Below are 20989 nucleotides of genomic sequence, written 5' to 3' on the forward strand. Positions count from 1 at the left end.
CTCACGGATTCTCACTGATTCGAACTTCACTGATTCTTTCCTCTATCCTCCATACTGCTGAGTCTGCAAACAGAATTTAAAATTTTTATTTATTATATTTTTCAGTTCTAACTAAATTGCCTATTTGGTGTTTCTTTATGTTTTCCATTTCAACAGACTGTATTACTGTATCTTTCTCCATGTTTCTTAAGTACAGTGACACATTAGTTTTAGGTACACAAATGATTTTTGATACCTATGATCATCACATTGAGAAATGACCACAACATTAAGTCTAATTACCATGTGTCATCACGCAAATTTGTAACTTTTTTCTTTTGGTAAGAACTTTTAGATTTACTTCCTTAGCAACTTCCAAATTTATAATACATCACTGACTATAGTTCCCATGTTGTATCTTATATCCCTATGACTTACTTACTTTATAACTGCAAGTCTGTACCCTCTTGATCTCTTTTACCAATTATGACACCCCCCATTGTTCTCCCCTCTAGAAACCACCAAACTTTTCTTATATCTGTGAGTTTTGTTTGTTCATTTTGTTTTTTAGATTCCAGATGTAAGTGAAATCATATGGTGTTTGTCTTTCTTGGTCTGACTTATTTCACTTAGCATAATACTCTGACGTTCATCCATGTTGTCACAAATGGCAAGATGTCATTCTTTTTTTTTTTTTATAGTTGGGTAGTATTTTATTGCATATAGATACACCACATCATCTTTATCCATTCATCTATCAATGGACATTTAGATTGTTTCAGTATCTTTACTATTGTAAATAATGCTGCAATGAACCTATGGATGCATACATCTTTTCAAATTAGTGTTTTCCTTTTTTTCAGATAAATATCCAGAAGTGGAATTACTGGATTTTATGGTAGTTCTATTTTTAAGTTTCTGAGGAACCTCCATACTGTTTTCCATAGTGGCTGCACCAAATTACATTCTCACCAACAATGACTCCCTTTTCTTCACATCCTTCACAAACATTTTTTGTCTTTTTGATAACAGTTATTTTTACAGGTATATAAAGTGATATTTTATTGTGGTTTTGATTTGCATTTCCATGATGTTTAGTACTGTTGAGCATCTTTTCATGTGCCTATTGGCCCATCTTGAGATCCTCTGCCCATTTTTAATTGGACTGCTTTTTTCTTATTGCTACTGAGTTGTAGGAGTTCTTCATATACTTTGGATATTAACCCCTTATTGAATATATAATTTACAAGTACCTTATCCCATTCAGCAGGTTCCTTTTTTATTTTGTTGATGGTTTCCTTCACTGTGTAGAGACTTTTTAGTTTGATATAATCCCACTTGTTCATTTTTGCTTTTGTTGTCACAAAAGTATGTTTCTAGAATCATATATCCAAATAGATATTATTGAGACTAACGTCAAGGAGCTTACCACCTAGGTTTCCTTCTAGGAGTTTTATGGTTTCTAATCTTACATCAAGTCTTCAATCCATTTTGAGTTAATTTTTGTGTCATTTTAAGATAGTGGTCCAGTTTCATTATTTTGTGTGTGGCTGTCAAGTTTTCCCCACAACATTCATTGAAGAGACTATCCTTTCCTCACCGTATAATATTGCCTCTTTTCTTGTAAATTAATTGACCATCTATCTGTGAGTTTATTTCTGGGCTGTCTCTTCTGTCTCACTGATCTATGAGTATGTTTTTCATACCCATACCATACTGTTTTGATCCCTGAAGCTTTGTAGTATAGTTTCAAATCAGGCAGTATGATGCCTCTAGCTTTGTTTTTGTTTTTTTTTTTTTCAGGCTATCTGGGATCTTTTGTGGTTTCATAAACATTTTAGGATGGTTTGTTCTATTTCTATGAAAAATTCATTAGAACTTTGATAGGGATTGCACTGAATCTGTATATTGCTTGGGCCTATAGATATTTTAATGATAATAATTCTTCCAATTCATGAGCACAAAATAGCTTCCCATTTATTGTTGTCTTCTTCAATTTCTTTTATTATTAATGTCTTTTAGTTTTCAGCGTGCAAGTCTTTCGCCTCCTTGGTTAAAGTTATTCCTAGGTATTTTTTTTTTTGGATGCAATTGCAAAGGGGACTATTTTCTTAATTTCTCTAATACTTCATTGTTAGTATATAAAAATGCAACAGATTTTTGTATGTTTATTTTGTACCCTGCAACGTTACTGAATTTATTAGTTCTAAAAGTTTTTTGGTTGAATCTTTAGGGTTTTCTATATATAAAATCATGTAGTCTGCAAATAGTGACAGTTACACTTTTTCCTTTCCATTTGGATGCCTTTTATTTCTTTTTCCTGCCTAATTGCTCTGGCTAAGACTTTCAATACTATGTTGAATACAGTGGTGAAAGTGGGCATCCTTGGCTTAATCCTGATCTTAAGGGAAAAGATTTTAGCTTTTTATCACTGAGTGTGATGTTAGCTGTGGGCTCATCATATATAGCCTTCATCATGTTGAAGTATACTCTGTCTACATCCACTTTTTTTGAGTTTTTATTATAAATAGGCACTGAATTTTTTCAATTCTTTTTCTGCATTATTGAGATGATCAACTGACTTTTTAGTCTTCATTTTGTTAATGTGGTATATCACAGTGGTTTGTGAATGTTGAACTATCCTCACAGTCCTGAAATAAAGCCCAGTATTTAATGAATTATTGAATTTGGTTTGCTAATATTTTGTTGAGGATTTCTGTATCTACGTTCATCAGGGATATTGGCCTATAATTTTCCTTTTTGGTTGTGTCATCAGGTGTTGGTATCAGGGTAATGCTGGCTTTGTAAAATAAATTTGGAAGCATTCCCCTCTTCCATTTTTTGGAATAATTTGAGAAAGATATTAACTCTTTTTGAATGTTTGGTAGAATTCACCAGTGAAACCATCTGGTCCTGAACTTTTGTTTATTGGGGTTTTTTTTGATTACTAACTGAATCTCCTTGCTAATATTTGGTCTATTTAGGTTTTCTATTTTTTTTTTTTTTTTTTATGATTCAGTCTTAGAAGATTATATGCTTTCCATTTCTCCTAGGTTGTCCAGTTTGTTGTATTTAATTGTTCATGGTATTCTCTTATGATCCTTTGTTGTTCTTTGTGTTAGTTGTAACTTCTTTCTTTTCTGATTTTATTTATTTGAGCCCTCTTTTTTTTCTTGGTGAGTCTAGCTAATGGCTTGTTGATTTTGTTAATCTTTTTAAGGAACTAGCTCTTAGTTTCAATGATCTTTTCTACTGTCTTTTGGTCTCTATTTCATTTAGTTCTTCTCTCATCTTCATTTTTTTATTCTGAGACTGTATTTTTTTAGTTGAAGCATGTTCATAATTGTTTGCTGAAACATTTTGATCAAGCCTGCACTCCATGATGATCTGTGTCAATTATGGAATTGTAATTTAACATCTTTGTCACCTCAGTATTGGTGTATGTTTACTGATTTTTCTACTTAAGTTGAAGTTTTTCTGGTTCTGGGTATGACAAATGATTTTTGAATCAAACTTGGACATGTAAGTTATTATATAAGGAGCCAAAGATATGCAATATTATTTAAATCTTCTGTTTTAGCAGGTTTCCTGTGAGAAAGAAGGCACTGTCCCATTACTGTGAGGTGTTGGGGTTTTTGTGTATTGGCTTCTCCAGCACCAGGATGATCTATGAGGGATGTATAAGAGGGTACATAAACAAAAAGAAAACCCTGGGAACTCACTGCAGTATTGTTCCTTGGGTCCTTTGGTCCCTAGCATGTCTGTCTTCTTCTATCTACCTTTCAGAATCTTATGTTTTATATGTAATGTTGAGATTTTGGCTGTACTTAATAGAAGGAATAGAAAAAAAGTATTATCTACTCCATCTTTCTATAAGAAGTTGCTATAGTTTTTTTTAATTGATAAAGGATTATGTGATTATGTTTTATTTCTTCCTGGATGCCTTATATAGGGCCACAAAAACTTAATCTATATTCATATTTTATATAAGAAATGTTTCTTAAGAAAGAAAAGGGTCACACAGATGGAATTTCCAAGTATCTCATATTTTAAAAGCATACAAAGAATATAAAGTATACAGAGAACAGAAAGAATGTCACATAATCAAGGATGAACATATGAGTTTAGACAATGTAAGACCCAAATAGTGTCAAGAAGATAAAAAATGTGAAAAAAAATTGAAGCTCTCAAAATGCTAAGGAAATCAAGAAGGGGAAGAACTGTTTTGTTGAAGTTGATGGTATAATTAATGAAGATTAAAAATAAAAAAAGGACAGCATCTTAACTCATCCACTCATGTGTAGGAGATTTATTTAAGGATATAATATGGATTAAGTATTAGTAGTAAAAGACAGAGATCAATGAGATACAGTTCTTGCTCTCAATCATTATTTTAGTGAAACAGAGTGATCAATCACAATACAATGTGTAAAATCTATGAACAATTTTTGGAAAGCTAATTTTACTATGTCTATGGAGTTCAGGCAATAGAAAGGAAGAGAAGACAGAAAAGGACAAAAGGAAGAGAAGGTGACAGAAAAGGAAGGTGACAGAAAAGGAAGAGAAGGAAATGCCAGGCAGATAAAACAGGATATACAAAGATTCAAAGGAATGAATGAATGTGGACAAAGGGAGTGGTGCAAAATCAAGTTTAGAAAGACAATACGTAGCTGTCATGCAAAAGCATTTAGGCTCAAATCCCAGGGGTAGCCAAGAACTACAAGAATTAGTTGTGATTTTCTCTTCCAGAAAATATAAGTTCATGAAGCAAAACAGAATCAAAACTCATGATAGATAAGTCATTATACACTTGGTCTCCTGGCTCATATAAAATATTTTTAGAAAATATAAAAGCATTTGAAAATAAATCACTGACCTGGTTATGATCTTTGAGGGAACATGGAAGATTAGGAGAGATGAACAAATGTCATTGAATTTGCACCTTCCACCTCTGATTTCCTTTTGTAAACTACAGATCAGAGATATTTGATTTCTAGCCTACAAATGTTTCCTAGAATAGATTATAAAGGCTGTGTGTGTGTGTGTGTGTGTGTGTGTGTGTTTAAAAAAAATGATCATGAACATCCAGAATGGGTTCACTGAAAAAAAGTCATATAAACTGGCCTCATATCCATTTTTGACAGTATTACTAGGAGACATGATATCATATGATATTTATTTTTGACACCATTGACAGATTAAAAATAACTAAATAAATTTATTCAAAAAGTGGTGATTTATAGAATGGTGACAATAGAAGAAAGTTAGTGCCATGCCACAACGTCTGTTCTTGGCCCTACTCAAACACATTTCTGAATGACAGGAGGGACATGGACATGACAAATGACAGAATCAGAATAAAAAACAGATACAGGGACTGGTTCCAACAAGATTAAGAGTCATAAATGTCTGATAATTAGATCCCCTCCAAACATAACCATCAAATGGAGGAAACCACAGAATCACCTTAAGCTCCTCTTTCCTTCTCAATCCTGATCTAGTCCATCAGTAAGTCCTATAGACTCAAAATATAACCAGAATTTGATACATTCTCACAATCTTTACTTCTACCTTCCTAATTTAAACTGCCAATTTAGATTATGGTGATAACCTCCTTACTGGTCTTCCTTCTCCTACCCTTGCCTTCTATAGTTTATCCTCAATACAGCAGCCAAAGTCATACTTCTAAAATAAAAATAAAATTATACCACTACTCTATTCAACTTCTTCTAATGCCTTCACATTTCAATAAAAATAAAAGTATTCCTAATAGCTTACAAGACCTTTAAATGTTCTGGCATTCCATTAATCTGCTGGCTTCATTTCTACTAATCTCTCCCTCCTTCATTTTGCTCATGAGCCTCCTGGCTCTTTCTTACAGGCCAGGTTAAATGTCACAGTAATGTCTTGAGAAACAGAATGAATTGCTGAATCATTATATTGTACACTTCAAAGTAATATAACATTGTATGTTAATTATACTTGAATAAAAAAAGAAGAAAACAACAAAAAATAAAGTTTATAAATTAGTAGGGAAAAAAAATCAAAGAGATGGCTTGTGGCTATTATTTGCTCACTGATATGAAGTGATGAAAAGGGTATTTTACCATTGTGTTATTCTTTCCAAAATCCCACACCCTCAGTATAATCATGAGAAAAATATTAGACAAACCTAAATTGAGAAACATGCTACAAACACCTGACCACTACTCCTTAAGGTCATGAGAAACAGTAAAAGGCTGGTCTCCTGAGACTGAAGAGACATAACTAAATACTATGCAGTTAGGCAGGAGTGGATCCTGAACAAGAGGATGTTAATGGAAAAACTAGTGAAATTCAAAAAAATCTTAGCTTAAAAAAAAGTGGAGTCTTCTAACCCATGAATTTATACCTCCATTTATTGAAATATTTGCTAATGCCTCTAATAAGAATTTATAATTTTTTATATGTGGTTTTAACACAACTATTCTCATTTTATAGTTCTTACTGATGATCTATTTGTATTCATTTTTTATACACAGTTATATCATCTGTAAATAATAAGTTTTGTGTTTTTGCCTTTCTAATCCTTATCTTTATTAATTTATTTTCTGATCTAATTGCACTGGGTAGCAATTCTCATATAAGGCTGATGGAAAATGTGGTGGAAAGTGTGGAAAGAGTGGTGATAGTGGAAATCATTACCTTGTTCTTGACTGCAAAACAAGTTTTCAACATTTTGCCATTAAGGAGAATGTCTGTGATAGATTTTATAGAAATATACTTTATTAGAATAAGGAAGTACCCTCTTTTCCTAGTTTACTAGCTTTTATGATATCCGTTCGTACGTACTAAATTCATACGTACTAACTTTGTTTTCTGTCTGTTGAGAAGAATATTTGATTGTTCTCATTAAGTCTGTTCACTGTGGTATTTTTGAACTGCATCTCACACATTTACATACATATGTATTGTATAACTAATATTTTGCTTAATTATTGTGCCTGTATACAACTGAGTGAGTCTGTAATTCTACCTTCTTATAATTCGTTTTGGTATCAAGATTATGGTAGCCTCATTTAAAGAGTTGGGGAATCTTCCCATTTACCCTAGGCTTTGGAAGAGTGGTCTAAAACTGGAATTACTATCCCCTTGAATGTTTAGAAAAACTTACCAGTGATGCCACCTGGGCTAGAGTTTTCTTTGCAGGAGAGAAAAAAAAACATATAAATTTTATAATATATACATATATGATATATACATAATATATATCATATATCCAAATACACACACATACACACATATATAAATGATCACACAGAAAATTTTAATCTTTTTTTCCTTTTGGTGTATGGTTCTATGAATTTTAACACATGTACAGATTCATGTAACCACTACCAAAATCAGGATACAGAACTGTTCCATCATCCCCCCAAATTCTCTAGTACTATCCCTTTAGAGTCGCACTCTCCATGCTCTAGCCCCTAGCACCACTGACTTGTTACCCAACATACAGTTGGTCTTTTTGAAAATGTCAAATAGATGGAATCATTTTTCAAGTCTGTAACCTTTTGAGACTGGCTTCTTTCACTCAGCATAATGACTCAGAGATTCTTCCAAATTGTTGCTTATATTAATAGTTTGTTCCTTTTTTATTGCTAAGTAGTAGACCATTATTATACGGATGTACAATAGTTTCCTTATCCTTTCACCTGCTGAAGGACAAGGGGTTGTTTCCTGTTTTTGGCAGTTTTGAACAGAGCTTCTTTAGGCACCAGTGTACAAGTTTTTGTGTAAACCTGTCTTGATTTCCCTAGGAAAAAACACCCAGGAGTGGGACCGTTGGGTCATACAGTTAATTTTATAATAAAGTGCCAAACTGTGTCCCAGAGTGACATACCACTTACAATGAGCAATGTACGACAAGTTTTGGTTGTTCCAGATCTTCACTCCCTCTTTGTGGGAATACTTTTGACCATTATTTCAATTTCTTCAGAGGTTTTATAACACAGTTTTCCAATTGTTCCCCAGCCAGTTTTGGTTAGAATTTCTAGTATCTTGCCCATATTTTCAAATTTATTGGCATGCAGTTGTTTGCAATACTCCCTTTTACCTTGTCAATGTCTGTAGTATCTTAGTTATGTCCTGTTTTTCATTCTTGATTTCGGTTATTTGTATATTCTCTTTTTTTTCCTTGTCAATTTTGTCAAAGGTTTGTTAATAGTTTTCAAAGAACAGAGTTTTGCCTATGCTGACCTTTTGCATGGTAGGTTTGTTTTCAATTTTATATTACTTTCTTGTTTTTACATTTGAAAATCTTTTAGCTGTTCTTTTTTCTAAATTCTTAAAAATAGATGCCCAACCCATTAACTTTTAGCCAGAACCTTTTCTAAAGTATTTACTTAAGGTTCTAAGTTTTCTTCTAAAAATTTTTTATGAATATTCCATATAGTTGAAAAATATTTTGCAATTACTAAGTACATTGTTTATACACCTTATGTATATTTTCATATCTTACTCACTGGTTTTGTGTAATTATTCAATCAATGACCAACTGAGGTGTTAAATCATCCACAATGACTAGATTTGTGTTTTTCTTCTTGTACATCGTCTATTTCCCTTTCTATATGTTTGAGGGCTTATTATTCGGTACACACACATTTAAAATAATATTTTATTAGGGAATTTAATCTTTATTATTATTTTTTATTTTCAAATTAGTTAACATACAGTGTAGTCTTGGATTCAGGAGTAGAACCAGTGATTCATCTCTTACACATGACACCCAGTGCTCATCCCGAAGAGTGCCCTCCCTAATGCTGTTCACCCATTTAATCCACTCCACCACCCCCCGATCCCCATCAACCCTCAGTATGTTCTCTGTATTTAAGAGTCTTTTATGGTTTTCCTCTCCCTGTTTTTATCTTATTTTTTCTTCCCTTTCCCTATGTTCATCTGTTAAGTGATTTCGCTTAATCTTTCATTATTATAAAGTGATCCTATTATCTATAATAATGCTTTCAAGCGTTAAAAGTTGATGTCATCTGATATTTAGTCACATCCACTTTTTAAAGCATTTTCATAGGAAATACTATGCGTCTATCTATTTTTTCCATATATTTGTAATCTCTGTTTTTACATATCAGATCTATCAAGGATTTGTTTCCTCATGTCTAAAATACATTCTTTAAAATTTGCCTTAATAAGGGTCTACTGATAACAAATTTTCTGTTTTCAAACTTGTCTGAAATCATTACCTTATTTCACCTCCTTTCATAAAAGAAATCTTTGCTAAGTATAGAATTCAGTATTCGCAGGCATATTTTACTGCCCAGCATCCATTGTGGTTACTAGGAATTCAGCTGTCAGCCTAACTGCCACTTTCTTAAACACGATCTGACTTTTTCAAATTTACTTTTAAGAGTGTTCTTTTGTCTTACATGTTCTGCAATTTCACCATAATGTGAATAGGGGGTAGACTTATTTATACTTCTTTTTTTTTTTTTTTTTTTTTTCAACGTTTTTTATTTATTTTTGGGACAGAGAGAGACAGAGCATGAACGGGGGAGGGGCAGAGAGAGAGGGAGACACAGAATCGGAAACAGGCTCCAGGCTCCGAGCCATCAGCCCAGAGCCTGACGCGGGGCTCGAACTCACGGACCGCGAGATCGTGACCTGGCTGAAGTCGGACGCTTAACCGACTGCGCCACCCAGGCGCCTCCGACTTATTTATACTTCCTGAGATTTACTGGTCTTCTTGAGTCTATGGTCTTGTGACTTTCACCAATTCTGAAAAAGTCTCAGCGATTATCTCTTCAAATATTGCTGCTTCTCATTTCATTCTCTCTTCTCCTAGAATTAAGATATATATTGGACCTTCTCATTCTATTCTTCATGTTTCTTATCCTGTTTGTGTGTGTGTGTGTTTTTTTCTATATTTATTTCTGAGTTGTATTTAGTATAATTTCCCCATTTTCCAATTCTTTAATTCTTTCTTCAATTCTGTTTACTTTTTGTTAAAATCCATGCTTTGAATCGGAATTTATATTATTCTAATTTTTCATTTTTTGTTCCATTTGGTTCTTCTTAAAATCTATTGGTTATATTTTATTCTATCAGAGCAGGCAATTTCAAATTTGTCTATTTTTTTCTTGAAAAATGACAATCATTTTATAATCTCTTTCAGATAACTCACTACTAATTACAGTCTTTATGGGTGAGTTTCTGCTTCCTTTTGTTTCTGATAATTATCACTCATGTTGCTGTTTTCTTGGTAACTTACTTGGAAGATTTCTATAGTGCTAGTTTAAAGGTATGTTCTTCCAACAGATCTGAATTTGCTTCTTCTTGGCACCTAGAAGTATCAGCATAGATACTTTAAAGTATCTACTTTAAATTCAGTTATGGCTTGAGATTTATTAGGCTATACAGTAATGTGAATTTAAGCTGTAAATCACTGTAGGACAGCTGGGTTACTCCTTGTCAGAGACAATCCTGCATTCCCCCGACCCCTGGCCAAGGCAGTTTTGCTTGCTAACTCCTGAGGAAGGAGGGTTTACTCTGAGCTCACCATAGTGCATCATAACGTCAAGATGTAATTCATACTGGGGGAGGATCTGCTATAATTCATACTGGGGGAGGATCTGCTATTAAACGTGGGTATTAAACTCTTAGGTGGTCCTAGGCTTTGTTTCTTCTCAGAGCCTGAAAACCACATCTTACATTACCCTGGTTGGGCAAATGTCCTTGAGGCCAAGGAGTCTTCTATGCAGTGCTCTGCTTACCTCTATGGGTTCCTGTTTTCACATAGATTTTGATCTGTTAATGTCTCACTATCCAGTTAGCTCTTTTAAAGCTTTCAAGAAGATTTACGTATTCATTTTAAATCTAGCACCATTAGTTATTTTCAGTGAGAGAGTTAGTTCAAATAACTTATCCCAACACATTTTCAGACACAAAACCTCTTCATTGATTTTTCATCTTTCTTTCCTCCCCTCTATCTCATTCTTCTATCTCCCTCTTTTCCAGAAAAATCATTGTTTTTTGTTTCTTGTTTCCATATTAACACTTTGGATCAACTATACCAATGGATCAATTCTGGCCCCAGACACAAAACATGTAAGAAATCCTTGCTCCCAGAAGTTCTGAGTTCAGTATTATAGTTTAACAAGAAGTAACAGCTTTGCCATTAATGAGCTGTGATAATAAGTCAGCAATTTAATTTCTCCGGGTTTTACTTTCCAGAAGTCTAGGAGATGTCAGTCCTTCTGTTACCTTCCACACAGAACAAGCCAAATCTTATATACCTTCTACATTCCTATTAAATCTCTCCCTTTCATTCGCATTCCAAGGGCCATTTCCTTAGTTATAAAGTCTCATCTTTCCTTCATTGTCATAGCCTCCTTACTGAAGGTGCTACTGGTCTCTAGACTCTCTCCCTCCAAAATTCTTTTCCATATTGCTATCAGACTTATTTCTAAACTGCGTATCAATGATGTTCTCATAGCTAGCTTCTAGGGTAAAGTTCAAATTCCTTGACTTAGCACACATCACCCTTCACAGTCTTTGTTTATGCCTCTGACCTCACTTTCTGCAAACACTACTTGTTCAAACCTTTATGGATCCATGTATATTGTTTCTTCTGTTTTGAAACACCTTCTTTTCCTTCTCCTTTACCAAATCAACCTCTACTTGTCCTTTATAACTCAAGACCAGCACTGCTTCACTCAGAAATTCTTCTAAGACTTAACTTCCTCTCTCTGATTTGAACATTCCTGCTTAATGTTTCCACAGAACTTTAAATTTATACCTACATCAAACTGTAATGAATTTGTGACTTATTTATCCTTCTCACTCATTAAACTATAAGCAATACAGAGACAGTCTTATTCAAGTTTGCAATCCCATTCTTGCAGAATCTGCTTAATGCTATAAAATGAGGGGGCTGGTTACATGATTTCAAAAGTTCCTGGGGCCCCTGGGTGGCTCAGTTGATTAAGCCTCTGATTCTTGGTTTTGGCTCAGGTCATGATCTCACAGTTTCATGAGTTCAAGCCCTGCATCAGGCTCTGGAGCCCTGCATCAGGCTCTGTGCTGACAGTTCAGAGCCTGCTTCAGATTCTTTCCCTCCCTCTCTCCATGCCCTTCCCCCACTCATGCTAATTCTGTCTCTCTCAAAAATAAGTAAACTTCAAAAAAAATTTCTTTGCCAGCTATAAATATATCCTGTTGTAGAAATCTTAACTACTGGTCCTCTGTGCTACTATTAGATCCATATTTTATCTAAGCTTCCACCAGAGTATCCAGACTCTTTGACCTGCAAATCTGATTCATTTCTCCAGAATTCCTAGCCTGGGTTTTAATATCTTATTTAGATGACCTCCCCAAATGTGAACTCTTGCCGGGGAGGCTTCTCCTCTGACTGACCTTGAATATGATCACTTGCATGCTCTTTGCCTTTGCCAATGCCCCTATTCCTGATCTCCAACCCCTCTAATTCACAATATGTGCCATTTCCACATTCTTCTGTTTTTATACAACTGTTGTTTAAATCCTGGCAAGACAGGGTAAATAATTTAATTAGGTTATTAGGAAAAGTAGAGAGGAGGAATTTTAGATCTGAAAGAAAAGACTATATAGTCCACTTTCTTCATTTGACAGATGAGGAAGAATGTTAAACATTCAATGTAAGTTAAGCAGAGAGACTCTCTCTCTTAGAGTGACTGTCACTAATCCTTCCACTCACCCGTGCTTTAGTTTAGTAAAAGTAAAAATTTTACTTAAGTAAAAATTTACAGCAAATGAAAGAATCACAGTACTTACAGGATTCTGATACATATAGGGAAATGGAAGAAGGGGGAAAGAACAGGGAGAAGGAGGGAGAGTGAGAAGCTTTCAAACACTAAAAATACTCCCGTGATTTATCTGTTTTGTGGATTTTTGTTGAGTTATGTTATAATTTTACTGTACCAAAATACAATCTGTAGGTTTCTAAGTAGATTCTTCATTTGAAGTCACCATATGAAATTAAAGGTAGGTTCAATTATATCCACAGTATATGGAAAGCTGGATTCTGGTTTAAAAAAAAACTACTAGACCTCAATATATTATTTATATTGTACAAATAATCAGAATAGCTTTATTATTCTGTTTCATGATCTACTTTCTGGTAAGTAAGAGGATACCTTATATTGAATTTAATAGACAAATTCAGAGACCATTTCAAACTTTTCATCAAAGTTGTCTTTTCAGTTAAGATATATTTTTTAAAGACTCAAGAGGCCAGAATATTACACAAAACATTAAACCCACCGTCATCGTCCCAGCAGCTCTTAGCATCGCCTTCTCTCTCGCTGCTCCCTGGTAACACTGTCTGGTCTGTGGGCTGGTCATCTCCCGGCAGGCCACCCTCACAGTCTGCTGCGTCTGTGATACTTTCTTCTTCCACAATATGGAGTTTGTCTTCATCATCCGAATCTGAATTTGTTTCTACCACAGTGTTATAATTTGTAACTGTAATACAAACAAGAAACAAATAATCAAAACCAACTAGCATAAAAATCAGTTTTCATACCTCAGTAAAAAGAAATTTTAAAAAGGACTTCGTTTAAGTGTTCTATAAATAGTAACTCATTTATTCTTACAACCTTCTAGCAACGCTATGAAACAGTATCTACCTGCTGTCTACTACTTATAACCCTGAAACCAAAAATAGAAACCAAGACCTAGGAAGGTAGGTACCTTGTCCAAGATCATATAGCCAGGAAGAAGTAGGGCCAGGATTTGAACTCTAGCAGTACAGTTCTATATACTGGGCTCTAACACTACATCAAGTATTCTCTCCTGCCATAATGAGTTTATCCTATGTGATACGCCTTATGTACAATTCGGGCCTCAAATCTTTAAGGCATTAAAATTAAGAAAAGAGTTCATCTTTTCTAATAAGTCAATAGTCCATCACCAAATTTACCATAAGAAAGACATGTTTAAGCTGTCAATTGGGCCTATGCATTTCATATTAATCCCACACTGAATTCAGAAAGAATCTACCAAATCAATTTAGCCAAATTCTGCATAAGGCATGATTCAAGTAATGTTTGTACGTAAGTCTGTAATTTTAGAAAAAAATAACTGGCATTCAAAAGCTTTCAAATGGCCACCCTTTCCATATCTTTAATGAATGTCAGTAAAATTTAACACCAACATTATGAAGATAAGTAAGTATTTGGAATGACCACAGCTCATAGAACCATAAGTAACAGTTGAGAATAAAATTCTCTAAAACAAATAATATAGTATAGTCAATATTTTTCCTTCAGAGTCCTTGTAATAATCACTCTACTGGGATAAATTATTTAGTACCACATTGGGTATGGTCACTGGAATGCCTCTTTTCAATTGTTTGCAAGGTGATTCTTATTTGCTAAGCAAAGACTGGAAGGGAGAAAAAGAAATCTTTGCTTTGTTTAGATAACTAAGCAATAATTACTTTCAGTTATTCTTTCAATTTCTTCCTTAAAATTTCCAACCATTCTTGAAAGAAGTTAATAACCTGAATGTATAAATGATATGCATATATACCCCCTTCTCATATAAACACACACACACACACCTGACAACAAGAAGAAAGAAATACAATCAGAAGTGGATACATATGTCAAGGTGAGAAGGAATAAGAAAAAATCTCCAAAACTGCTTTTATAAATCTCAGGAAGACACCTCTGCTCCAAAGAGTACTAGAGTTACCCTTTCCCCCACATTAGAAATTCTTCAGTATCTTGTCAGAAGAAATATATCAAGTTTTGTTGTGTTATTAATACTTTAGTGTGAACACATTTTTCCAACTTTTTCCCAAGAGCAAGCCACTTTCTAATCTCATTATAAATGTAATACATGTTCAGTTCACAAGAATTCAGATAACATAAACATGTAAAACTAGTAAAAGCTCCCTCCCCCAAATTTTCCTTCCTTGACTCACTGTAAAGATAACAGTAACAGCAAATTTTATTAATTTATCTATGCATGAAATAGGCATGATACACAATCACTTTATATACTTTATCCTATTTAATTGAAATGCTGACCTCACCTTATATACATATATATTTAATGTAAATTCTCTATATAAGTGTGTTATGCATCTTTAAATACACACATATGGAATCACATTATACTGTTCCCTACCTCGTTTATTGTCACTTAACATATCTTGGAAATTCTTCTATTTAAGTATATGTGAGGCTTTCTCATTTTCCTCTTGTTCTCATTTCATTGTACAGACAGAATTTAACCAATCACCTATACTGATAAAGTTTATGTTTCCAAGTGATGATTAAGCATTAGTGACAATGTCATAATAAACTTTCTTGTAAATATATCTTTACATTGGCCATTCCTTAAATTCATTTGTCAGATATATTAGTAGAGATGGAAGTGCTGAGTCAAAGGGAAAACGTATTAAATAGATACGGAAACATGGGGAATTCCTTGTACTCCAGCCACACAATGAGGAAAGTAAATTGTGCAACTGTATGTGGGGATAAAGGGAATGATTCTTAAAGGCTGTTCCAAAGCTGTCACTATGCTTGGACATGGATAGTTGAAATGCTATTTTGTGAAGAGAAGGTTTAGTGATTCTTCAGTGTCTTTGGTTGGCCACGGGTGTTATTCTTGCTTTAATACTGTAGTACAGTTCTATCATTACAATTTTGTTAGCTGTGGATTGTCCAACCATACATTTACATTTAGAGGATTTAGGGCTTGAAAATTACCCTATAATTAGTCTTTAAGATATGTATGCATTTTTGTTCAAATATTTGCTTGCATGCCTTATAGTTTCACTAAGTTCCTTTTACTCTGAGCCACACTAAGTTCTTCTTACTTGGGTTCCTTCACCCTGTTTTATTCTGCCTGGGTTGGCTGTAGCCCTAAGTACTCTTCAAGAACACCTGTCACTTTCTAGGACTCTAGCAAAACTCCTTCTTGCCCCCCCAGTATGAGCTGCCATTTGGTATGGAAGATTGTAAGTCAAATACCCCAAACCACAAAGACTGCATGTAGTTTATACTTATCTTGGGAATTTTCCCAAAGCATGTTTTGAATATGTGGCATAGAACTTGAAAAAAAAAACAAACCACTATATTTTATTGGCTAAGATGGAAAAAAGACCAATAACTATTTTCCAAGGCTTCTTCCTATCTTCTGCTTCACAGTTACTTAGCTGAGAGAAAAAGCAGTAAAAATGGTTTATACTGATTGGTGTAACTTAGAAAATAGGTAAGCTTCCCTTTGTTTCTGGATCCATCCTTTTGTTGATCTACAGAATTAATTTTAAAAATAGAGCCTCAGCACAAAAAGCATAAAGAATAATGCAGGCCCTGATAAATCCTAGTAGCCAATGAAAATGTTCGTTACCTCAACTGTCTGTCCATCAATCTCCATTCCTCTATACTTTTAAATCTTTGGCTAAAAAATATAATAAAATATAGTTTATCTAAAGTTTGGAATATTCTTTTTTCAAAAATTAAAAAAAAATGTTTTTATTTATTTATTTTTGAGAGACAGAGAGACAGAGCATGAGTGGGAGAGGGGCAGAGAGAGAAAGGGAGTCACAGAATCTAAAGCAGGCTCCAGGCTCCGAGCTGTCAGCACAGAGCCTGACACGCAGGGCTTGAACTCACAAACCACGAGATTATGACCTGAGCCCAAGTTGGACATTTAACAAACTGAGCCACTCAGGCGCCCCTAAAGTGTGGCGGCATATTCTTAACAAACAGGTGATTATCACCTTTTAGTTCTGAGTTTTAATTAAAATAATAACATTTCAAGAAAACAAAGATAAAGGGATTGGAAAAGGTAAACAGTTTTAAAAATCTTTCAATATAATTAACAATATACAATATGAATTTAAATTTCTATAGAAAAATGGTAATACTTGGGGGGGCTCCTGGGTGGCTCAGTAGGTTAACCATCTGACTAAGCTCAAGTCATGATCTCAGTCTGTGAGTTTGTGGCCCTCCTCAGGCTCTGTGCTGACAGCTCAGAGCCTGGAGCCTGTTTCAGATTCTCTCTCTCTCTCTCTCTCTCTCTGACTTTCCCCTGCTCACACTCTCTCTCTCTCTCAAAAATAAAAATTAAAAAAAATTAAAATGGTAATATTTTCTATGCATTCCTGTTGTGACTAGAATGTGGTTAAGGACACAGTGACTTCTTGGTGGTAGTTCTTGTTGGTGTTACTTGCTAACATTTAATGCAGATATAACAGTATCCACTGCATAAGGTGGTTGTGAGGGTCTAATGATTTAAAAATGTATTGTGCTTAGATCAGTGTCTGGCACACAATAAAGACTATAGAAGTATCTGCTATCGTCATCATCATCATCATCATCATCATCATCTTCATGCTCAATCTTTACAATTCCTAAGAAGTTGGTATTGTTACATCTCTCCCTTTTATAGACCAAAACAACAACAACAACAACAACAACAACAACAACATCCCAGAGTAGCACAACCTGTTTGAGGTTATTTAGCTATTAAGTTATAGAGCTGGACTCAAATCCTGGTGTGCCTGATTCCACAGCTCAGACACTTTAACTACTATGTACAAAGCCTCCTGACTGAAAATTGTTGCACAAATGATAAATATTCTTAAATTTGTAGTTTTGTGTCTAGCCTATTCTGGGGCCCTGGCATTCTATACTTAGCAAAATGCCACTAAAACATTTTCAAATGAATAAGAAATTTTAACCATTAGAATCTCATTGCAATATAACAGACAGTACACCATAGGGTAGTATCATCATTATAGTCAACAAACCTTTAAAGACTTTCACATAACATACTATTGTTAGCACTTGCCTGCATATAGTACCATATCAACTGCACTAATTAAACTCCCATGTAAACATGTTTCTTAAGTAATGTACAATTATAATAAAGAATTAAATAAATTAGATGAATACAGTTCCAAAAAAGAGCAATAATACAATCTCAACTTCAGTCATTAAGGTAAGAGCTAGATCATCTAAATGCTTTAGAAATAAGAACCCTGCCAAGCACTGTTTACTGTAGCTCCGAACAGCAGGTTGGGCCTCACAGGGGAAGACACTGAGGGAGGGATGAAGGGAAAGAGAAAAGAGGAGGGGACATACTTAACCTGCAGGTCTTTGATTCTGGTCAGGTGATAATCGTGGCATGTGTTGATGAAAGCCACAGGCTAAGGCCATATTTCAACATATTTTCAGGCATAAAAATGCTTTTTTTCCCCCCTGGAGAGAAAATTCTGTTTATACTATGCCATTAATACAGGCTTAGCTATGTCTCATTCTGATCAAACACATACTCATCTGCATGGTAGAAAAGAAAGATAAAATCTCTCTTAGGAAAAAGACATGACAAATATTTTAAAAATAACAGACTGCTGTACTTCTAACATTCTTCCATATATGTCAGACTAACGTAGTGCCATAATTTAGAAACAACTAGAGAAAGGAAGATCCAACAAGGTGGAGAAGTAGGTGGACCTGAAGTTCCCTCGTCCTTGCAACACAGCAGTGTTGAGGCCAAAGGACTTTGAATTCCAAGAGTAGGGGCTGCAGAGTGAAACAGAGGTCTCCAGGGACCCATGAAGATAACCTGGCAGGCCATAGGTGCAGGATTGTGAACTAGGAGAGATAAAATGCGTTGCGTAGGCATGGACTGGAGGGATCCCCTTCTGAGGAAAGACAGAGGGAAATGAAAGAGATGCTGGGGAAGTGTAGGACTTTATCGAGACAAGAGAAAAACCAGGGCGCAGGACGGACAAAGATCCAATCTCTAACTGCGGGGCTACCTCGGGACGGAGGTCAACTGCCCTGTTCGTGCACCTGGGGAGGAGGGGAGCCAGCCCCGGGATCAGTAACTAGTTCAGAGGCACAGTCCGCAGTGGGAGAAAGCGATCCCCTCCCTGGAGTACTAGAGGAAGAAGGTACATAACCGTCTAAAGGGCAAAGACTGCCTGTGCCCGCCAGCCAGAGGCCATATATCGGTGGCGCGGAGCAGCACTTCCCTGGAACCGGGGTGCTCGAGCGGGACCCTTTAAAACATCGGGGTTTAAATCCCAGCGGAGTGCCAGGGAGGTGCGGGAGTCGGTGGAGCAGTACAAACCACCTTGTTTGCCCCTGTGGCACTGTGAGGACAGTCTGAACAGAGAGGTTTGGGACACCCTGTCCATGGAGAAGAGACTGGGGTGTTGCCATTTTTCTCCCCATCACCATCAAGGTGGGCTTCAGGGAACAGCGGGCCCACAGTGGAGGCGGGACCCACCTACACCAATCCACGCCCCTCCGGGCCTGGTAACTGCTATTTACAAGAGCGAGATTGACCCTAACCAACCATACAGCCCCTCTTCCAGACCAGTGCTGCCACCGGTTCCCAGGCACCCAGCGGTTTTGCATTTCCAGATTTAATTCTTGGACAATTATTATATATGCATATTTTTTTCTCTTCCTTTTCCGTTCTTATTTCTTCCCTCCTCGAGTCTGGTTATTCTGGTTCTTGGTTTGTTTAAGCAGACATATTTAATCTGTTCTCTTTATACTTTTTCTCTATCTCCTTCTTTATTTTCCTCTCTCTGTTTTAAGCCATAGTTTCTCTGCCAGGTCAACTTTCTTTTCTTTTCTTTTTCCACATCCCTGTCATTTCTCTCTTTGTAGGGGATAAGGCCTTTTCCATCAACACTGCCCCCACCCTGTTGTTTTGCTGCTGCTGCTGGCTTTTGTTTTTGTTTCTTGTCTTTGTTGTTTTTTGTTTTTGTCTTCATTTTTATTTGTTTGTTTATTTAACAGTTTTCCAGGGCTACTTCAATGAACAAATCAAAGCACACCTGGTGGAGGGTCTAAAGCATCACTATTTAGGGAGATAAAAGCAAAGAGACTCATAACAACAGAGAGCAAATAACACACTCCAAAAAGCACCTCCTGAAGGGCCAGGCCTTGGACAGTTATGACCCACCTTTAATATAGTAGTGTTCACAGGTGCAGGACACATAACAAGCTTTTAAAGCACATAAGGGACAGAAAACTAGCAAAAATGAGAAAAAAAAAAAAAAACCAACCAGATTTCTCCTCAAAATAAATTCCAGGAAGAAATGAAAGCTAAAGAATTGATCAAAACAGATATAAACAATATAACTGAACAAGAATTTAGAATAATAGTCGTAAGATTAATCACTGGGCTTGAAAAAAGCATAGAAGACCGCAGGGAATCTATTGCTACAGAGATCAAGGAACTAAAAAATAGTCATGATGAATTAAAAAATGCTGTAAATGAGATGCAAAAACTAGAGGCGGTGACAGTGAAGACTGAAGAGGCGGGGGGAGAATAAGTGAACTAGAAGATAAAATTATGGAAAAAGAGGAAGCCGAGAAAAAGAGAGTAAAAAAATTCTAAACCATGAGGGGAGAATTAGAGAGCTGAGTGATTCAATGAAACGTAATAACATCTGTATCACAGGAGTTCCAGAAGAAGAAGAAGAAGAAAGGGGCCACAGGTGTGCTTGAAAAAATCATAGCTGAGAACTTCCCCTATCTGGGGAAGGAAACAGACACTGAAATCCAGGAGGCACAGAGAACACCCTTCAAACACAACAGGAATCGATCTTCTGCATGACATATCAGAAGATATGTCTGGCATATCTGGCAAGATATAAAGCTAAAGAGAGAATTCTGAAAGCAGCTAGGGACAAATGGGCCTTAACCTACAAGGGTACACATATAAGGGTAGTAGCAGACCTATATATTGAAACTTGGCAGGCCAGAAGGGAGTGGCAGGAAATATTAAATGTGCTGAATAGGAAAAATATGCAGCCAAGAATCCTTTATCCAGCAAGCTTGTCATTCAAAATAGAAGAAGAGATAAAGGTTTTCCCATACAAACAAACACTGAAGGAGTTCATCACCACTAAACCAGCCCTACAAGAGATCATAAGGGAGACTCTGTGAGTGGAATGGTGTAAAGACCACAAAGGACAAGAGACATCACTACAAGCATG

The 20989-nt window shown here is 35.5% G+C and overlaps 1 protein-coding gene across 7 annotated transcripts in view; it reads right to left on the reverse strand.

Annotated features, from left to right (window-relative positions):
- The window catches only part of ZEB1 (zinc finger E-box binding homeobox 1), a 198160-nt gene that overhangs the window by 49905 nt on the left and 127266 nt on the right, over nucleotides 1–20989 (reverse strand). For all 7 annotated transcript variants that reach the window (XM_019465207.2, XM_019465206.2, XM_053895865.1 and 4 more), the window contains one exon: nucleotides 13270–13470. In XM_019465207.2, the coding sequence (XP_019320752.1) occupies nucleotides 13270–13470 (201 nt within the window). Of the gene's footprint in view, nucleotides 1–13269; nucleotides 13471–20989 lie in introns of those variants that run through there.

The sequence above is a fragment of the Panthera pardus genome, unplaced genomic scaffold (genome assembly GCF_024362965.1).
Source record: "Panthera pardus isolate Hobbes unplaced genomic scaffold, ASM2436296v1 HiC_scaffold_6, whole genome shotgun sequence".
Taxonomy (NCBI): domain Eukaryota; kingdom Metazoa; phylum Chordata; class Mammalia; order Carnivora; family Felidae; genus Panthera; species Panthera pardus.